This window comes from Pecten maximus, unplaced genomic scaffold (genome assembly GCF_902652985.1).
Source record: "Pecten maximus unplaced genomic scaffold, xPecMax1.1, whole genome shotgun sequence".
In the NCBI taxonomy this organism is placed as follows: domain Eukaryota; kingdom Metazoa; phylum Mollusca; class Bivalvia; order Pectinida; family Pectinidae; genus Pecten; species Pecten maximus.
Window position 1 is genome coordinate 842 of NW_022982634.1, and position 7,736 is coordinate 8,577.

Genomic DNA, 7,736 nt, shown 5'->3' on the forward strand with positions numbered 1-7,736 from the left:
GGCCCACCTCAGTATTGAGACCACCTCGCTATTAAGACCACTTTGACCCGGACCCCCAGGTGGTCTTAATAGTGAGGTTTTACTGTATTGTGACACAGAGTATTGTGACACAAGTATTGTGACACTGAGTATTGTGACACAGAGTATTGTGACACTGAGTATTGTGACACCGAGTATTGTGACACAGAGTATTGTGACACAGAGTATTGTGACACCGAGTATTGTGACACAGAGTATTGTGACACAGAGTATTGTGACACCGAGTATTGTGACACAGAGTATTGTGACATTGAGTATTGTGACACCGAGTATTGTGACACTGAGTATTTTTGACACCGAGTATTGTGACACTGAGTTTTGTGACACAGAGTATTGTGACACAGAGTATTGTGACATTGAGTATTGTGACACCGAGTATTGTGACACCGAGTATTTTTGACACCGAGTATTGTGACACTGAGTTTTGTGACACAGAGTATTGTGACACAGAGTATTGTGACATTGAGTATTGTGACACCGAGTATTGTGACACCGAGTATTTTTGACACCGAGTATTGTGACACTGAGTTTTGTGTCACCGAGTATTGTGACTCTGAGTATTGTGACTCTGAGTATTGTGACACCGAGTATTGTGACACCGAGTATTGTGACACTGAGTATTGTGACATTGAGTATTGTGACACCGAGTATTGTGACACCGAGTATTTTTGACACCGAGTATTGTGACACTGAGTTTTGTGACACCGAGTATTGTGACTCTGAGTATTGTGACTCTGAGTATTGTGACACCGAGTATGAAGTATTGTGACACCGAGTATTGTGACTCTGAGTATTGTGACTCTGAGTATTGTGTCTCTGAGTTTTGTGACACTGAGTTTTGTGACACCGAGTATTGTGACTCTGAGTATTGTGACACCGAGTATGAAGTATTGTGACACCGAGTATTGTGACTCTGAGTATTGTGACTCTGAGTATTGTGACTCTGAGTTTTGTGACACTGAGTTTTGTGACACCGAGTATTGTGACACTGAGTATTGTGACACTGAGTATTGTGACACTGAGTATTGTGACTCTGAGTTTTGTGACACTGAGTTTTGTGACACAGAGTATTGTGACACTGAGTATTGTGACACTGAGTATTGTGACTCTGAGTATTGTGACTATGAGTATTGTGACACCGAGTATTGTGACTCTGAGTATTGTGACACCGAGTATTGTGACACCGAGTATTGTGACACCGAGTATTGTGACTCTGAGTATTGTGACACTGAGTATTGTGACACCGAGTATTGTGACTCTGAGTTTTGTGACACAGAGTATTGTGACACTGAGTATTGTGACACAGAGTATTGTGACACTGAGTATTGTGACACTGAGTATTGTGACTATGAGTATTGTGACACAGAGTATTGTGACACTGAGTATTGTGACACTGAGTATTGTGACTCTGAGTTTTGTGACACCGAGTATGAAGTATTGTGACACTGAGTATTGTGACACTGAGTATTGTGACACCGAGTATTGTGACTCCGAGTATTGTGACTCTGAGTTTTGTGACACAGAGTATTGTGACACTGAGTATTGTGACACTGAGTATTGTGACTCTGAGTTTTGTGACACCGAGTATGAAGTATTGTGACACTGAGTATTGTGACACTGAGTATTGTGACACTGAGTATTGTGACACTGAGTATTGTGACTATGAGTATTGTGACTATGAGTATTGTGACACCGAGTATTGTGACTCTGAGTATTGTGACACTGAGTATTGTGACTCTGAGTATTGTGACTATGAGTATTGTGACTATGAGTATTGTGACTATGAGTATTGTGACACTGAGTATTGTCACTATACCACACAATATGGCACTTTGGGAATGTTCTCAGAAGGGGCTTGATTTGGCTTATTATTACATGATCTAGCCTATTTAGTCTGTGGTTAAATCACATAATTACTTAAACAATAATTCAACTGAAGATTTTTAGCTAGCAAAAGTTATTTTTATGAGAAAATAATCTAGAAATGGCTCATGACAGAGGAGAATTAACACCAGATAATGTTAGCAAAATATAAGATGATTTGACACCTGAAGACAAATGCTGTCATGATTAGGTAGGTCAAAATGTCTTAATGTTCTTGGTTGTCATGGATGTGTTCACTGATTTTTGATTGGTGTTTTGTTTCACCTACACATGACAGACGATAAGGTGTACTATGTTCGTTGTGGTAAAGTGTCCACGGAGACATGTTTGGTATCGAAGGCCACTGTACATGTATGTAGAGTTTGTATTCCTTACTAGTGGCGGAAGTTCTACTTTTTTTGGCAGGGGTTTTTACATCCACCTTACATGAGGGTTTGAAGGGTTGCGTCCCTGACTGTATGTGAGGTTTGATTCTGGCGGATGTTGGTAGGATCCATGGTTAGTGGTTTACTGAATTTCTGCAAATTAAGCATCTTATGGCAGCTTACAAGTCTCTCATTGATAGTTCAATGTCATTTGCCGGTGTTGCATTGCAGAAAAAACATTGTGTTTTTATTGAGGAGTTTTGGTTGTGGATTAGGACTCCTCATATTTCAGCACTCTATATCCAGTGGATACCAACAAAGACTTGTCTAAGAATACCTTTATATCCAGCTGGTACAGACAAGGACATAGTACCTTTATACCCAGCTGGTACAGACAAGGACTTGTGGTGCAGTACTGTTATACCCAGCTGGTACAGACAAGGACTTGTGGTACAGTACTGTTATACCCAGCTGGTACAGACAAGGACTTGTGGTACAGTACTGTTATACCCAGCTGGTACAGACAAGGACTTGCGGTACAGTACTGTTATACCCAGCTGGTACAGACAAGGACTTGTGGTACAGTACCTTTATACCCAGCTGGTACAGACAAGGACTTGTGGTACAGTACTGTTATACCCAGCTGGTACAGACAAGGACTTGTGGAACAGTACCTTTATACCCAGCTGGTACAGACAAGGACTTGTGATACAGTACTGTTATACCCAGCTGGTACAGACAAGGACTTGTGGTACAGTACCTTTATACCCGGCTGGTACAAACAAGGACTTGTGGTACAGTACCTTTATACCCAGCTGGTACAGACAAGGACTTGTGGTACAGTACCTTTATACCCAGCTGGTACAGACGAGGACTTGTGGTACAGTACCTTTATACCCAGCTGGTACAAACAAGGACTTGTGGTACAGTACCTTTATACCCGGCTGGTACAGACAAGGACTTGTGGTACAGTACCTTTATACCCAGCTGGTACAGACAAGGACTTGTGGTACAGTACCTTTATACCCGGCTGGTACAAACAAGGACTTGTGGTACAGTACCTTTATACCCAGCTGGTACAGACAAGGACTTGTAGTACAGTACCTTTATACCCAGCTGGTACAGACAAGGACTTGTGGTACAGTACTGTTATACCCAGCTGGTACAGACAAGGACTTGTGGTACAGTACCTTTATACCCAGCTGGTACAGACAAGGACTTGTGGTACAGTACCTTTATACCCGGCTGGTACAGACAAGGACTTGTGGTACAGTACCTTTATACCCAGCTGGTACAGACAAGGACTTGTGGAACAGTACCTTTATACCCAGCTGGTACAGACAAGGACTTGTGATACAGTACTGTTATACCCAGCTGGTACAGACAAGGACTTGTGGTACAGTACCTTTATACCCGGCTGGTACAAACAAGGACTTGTGGTACAGTACCTTTATACCCAGCTGGTACAGACAAGGACTTGTGGTACAGTACCTTTATACCCAGCTGGTACAGACGAGGACTTGTGGTACAGTACCTTTATACCCAGCTGGTACAAACAAGGACTTGTGGTACAGTACCTTTATACCCGGCTGGTACAGACAAGGACTTGTGGTACAGTACCTTTATACCCAGCTGGTACAGACAAGGACTTGTGGTACAGTACTGTTATACCCAGCTGGTACAGACAAGGACTTGTGGTACAGTACTGTTATACCCAGCTGGTACAGACAAGGACTTGTGGTACAGTACCTTTATACCCAGCTGGTGCAGACAAGGACTTGTGGTACACAGTACCTTTATACCCGGCTGGTACAGACAAGGACTTGTGGTACAGTACCTTTATACCCGGCTGGTACAGACAAGGACTTGTGGTACAGTACCTTTATACCCAGCTGGTACAGACAAGGACTTGTGGTACAGTACCTTTATACCCAGCTGGTACAGACGAGGACTTGTGGTACAGTACCTTTATACCCAGCTGGTACAGACAAGGACTTGTGGAACGGTACTGTTATACCCAGCTGGTACAGACAAGGACTTGTGGTACAGTACCTTTATACCCAGCTGGTACAGACAAGGACTTGTGGTACGGTACTGTTATACCCAGCTGGTACAGACAAGGACTTGTGGTACAGTACCTTTATACCCAGCTGGTACAGACAAGGACTTGTGGTACAGTACCTTTATACCCAGCTGGTACAGACAAGGACTTGTGGTACAGTACCTTTATACCCGGCTGGTACAGACAAGGACTTGTGGTACAGTACCTTTATACCCGGCTGGCACAGACAAGGACTTGTGGTACAGTACCTTTATACCCGGCTGGTACAGACAAGGACTTGTGGTACAGTACCTTTATACCCGGCTGGTACAGACAAGGACTTGTGGTACAGTACCTTTATACCCAGCTGGTACAGACAAGGACTTGTGGTACAGTACCTTTATACCCGGCTGGCACAGACAAGGACTTGTGGTACAGTACCTTTATACCCGGCTGGTACAGACAAGGACTTGTGGTACAGTACCTTTATACCCAGCTGGTACAGACAAGGACTTGTGGTACAGTACCTTTATACCCGGCTGGTACAGACAAGGACTTGTGGTACAGTACTGTTATACCCAGCTGGTACAGACAAGGACATAGTACCTTTATACCCAGCTGGTACAGACAAGGACTTGTGGTACAGTACTGTTATACCTGAGATATATACAGGACCTGTGGCTGGCTGATAACTGGCCTTGTGACAGTGGTTAGATTTATTGTTCTGGCTGGAGATGGAGGTATTTACTTTTGTCAGGAGAGCTTGTGTCTGTCCTGGGACAAGTGAGAATATGTCTCTGGCTCCTGTTGGTATTGGCATGTGTCTTTAAGTCCGTGTCTTTCTCTGTTAGGTCATAGTAATAGTAGGTTACCTAGTGTGAGCCAGCATGTCTATACTCCGACCCTGTATGGAAATGTTATTGATTGATATAGTAAATACCAGAAGACAGTTGGCCTTTCATTCCACACCAGTTCCCCTTATAGAACACGGTCCATTACCTACTGGGAATTGGTGTATAACAGAAGAAATGGTGTGTCAATGCTGAGAGGTTCTGATGAGCCAATACTTATAACTGTGTGGTCAGCTTATAGTGACTCATTTACCTGTCAGACTTACTGTGAGGTCAGTTTAGTGACTCATTTATCTCTCAGACTTACTGTGAGGTCAGATTAGTGACTCATTTACCTGGCAGACTAACTGTGAGGTCAGATTTTATTAGTGACTCATTTACCTGTCAGACTTACTGTGAGGTCAGTTTAGTGACTCATTTACCTGTCAGACTTACTGTGAGGTCAGATTAGTGACTCATTTATCTCTTAGACTTATTGTGAGGTCAGCTAAGTGACTCATTTATCTCTTAGACTTATTGTGAGGTCAGCTAAGTGACTCTTTTACCTGTCAGACTTACTGTGAGGTCAGTTTAGTGACTCATTTATCTCTCAGACTTACTGTGAGGTCAGTTTAGTGACTCATTTACCTGTCAGACTTATTGTGAGGTCAGATTAGTGACTCATTTATCTCTCAGACTTACTGTGAGGTCAGATTAGTGACTCATTTACCTGGCAGACTAACTGTGAGGTCAGATTATATTAGTGACTCATTTACCTCTCAGACTTACTGTGAGGTCATCTTAGTGACTCATTTACCTGTCAGACTTACTGTGAGGTCAGTTTAGTGACTCATTTATCTCTTAGACTTATTGTGAGGTCAGATTAGTGACTCTTTTACCTGTCAGACTAACTGTGAGGTCAGATTAGTGGCTCATTTATCTCTCAGACTTACTGTGAGGTCAGCTTAGTGAGTCATTTACCTGTTAGACTTATTGTGAGGTCAGATTAGTGACTCATTTATCTCTTAGACTTATTGTGAGGTCAGCTAAGTGACTCTTTTACCTGTCAGACTTACTGTGAGGTCAGTTTAGTGACTCATTACCTCTCAGACTTACTGTGAGGTCAGATTAGTGACTCATTTATCTCTCAGACTTACTGTGAGGTCAGTTTAGTGACTCATTTATCTCTCAGACTTACTGTGAGGTCAGATTAGTGACTCATTTACCTGGCAGACTAACTGTGAGGTCAGATTATATTAGTGACTCATTTACCTCTCAGACTTACTGTGAGGTCATCTTAGTGACTCATTTACCTGTCAGACTTACTGTGAGGTCAGTTTAGTGACTCATTTATCTCTCAGACTTACTGTGAGGTCAGATTAGTGACTCATTTACCTGGCAGACTAACTGTGAGGTCAGATTATATTAGTGACTCATTTACCTCTCAGACTTACTATGAGGTCAGATTAGTGACTCATTTATCTCTCAGACTTACTGTGAGGTCAGTTTAGTGACTCATTTATCTCTCAGACTTACTGTGAGGTCAGTTTAGTGACTCGTTTACCTCTTAGACTTACTGTGAGGTCAGCTTAGTGACTCATTTACCTGTCAGTCTTACTGTGAGGTCAGTTTAGTGACTCATTTACCTGTCAGACTTACCTCATTTATCTCTCAGACTTACTGTGAGGTTAGTTTAGTGACTCATTTATCTCTCAGACTTACTGTGAGGTCAGATTAGTGACTCATTTATCTTTCAGACTTACTGTGAGGTCAGATTAGTGACTCATTTATCTCTCAGACTTACTGTGAGGTCAGATTAGTGACTCATTTATCTCTCAGACTTACTGTGAGGTCAGATTAGTGACTCATTTACCTGTTAGACTTACTGTGAGGTCAGATTAGTGACTCATTTATCTCTCAGACTTACTGTGAGGTCAGTTTAGTGACTCATTTATCTCGCAGACTTACTGTGAGGTCAGTTTAGTGACTCATTTACCTGTCAGACTTACTGTGAGGTCAGCTTAGTGACTCATTTATCTCTCAGACTTACTGGTTGGGGCAATATACATCATACTGAACATCACAGATCCCAAAACAGGAAAAGTATTTGCATTACAACTGAGAGTGCTTTGCCATTATCACTGACATATCCAGGTGAGTAAAGCTGGGACAATGTACCTTCGTATGTAGGTTTCTTAATTTGGCATCTGGCATGAAAGCACCAAAATTCAACTCCTACAGCAAATTTAAACGTCTTCGGTATCTAAATGCCAAATATTCTGGTAAATAGGTAATGTGGCTTTTTAAATCTATTGTTTTCTCTTTCTTCAATAAAGGTGTGGTTCCTAAAATTTGTGTTGATAGTGGTTATACATGTAAACTGTTATTTTGAATGATGTTTGTGTGGCTATATAGATACTGCACATACTGTAGTTCACACATTATTTCAATTGATTCTTTGTTGAAATTTAATCAGCTGGAACGTAACAATAGATAGGTCTGCTGACAGTTGCACAGTGAATATTAATGACTACATATAAATGGATAGATATGTGAGAATTGATTACATGTTTGTAT

At 41.9% G+C, this 7,736-nt stretch overlaps 1 protein-coding gene across 1 annotated transcript; it reads left to right on the top strand.

Annotated features, from left to right (window-relative positions):
* The first annotated feature begins 921 nt into the window (after positions 1 to 921).
* LOC117320672 (keratin-associated protein 4-11-like) lies at positions 922 to 1,482 on the top strand. Its single transcript, XM_033875188.1, has one exon. It carries the CDS (start codon positions 922 to 924, stop codon positions 1,480 to 1,482), a length of 561 nt encoding a protein of 186 aa, XP_033731079.1.
* The last annotated feature ends 6,254 nt before the right edge of the window (positions 1,483 to 7,736 follow it).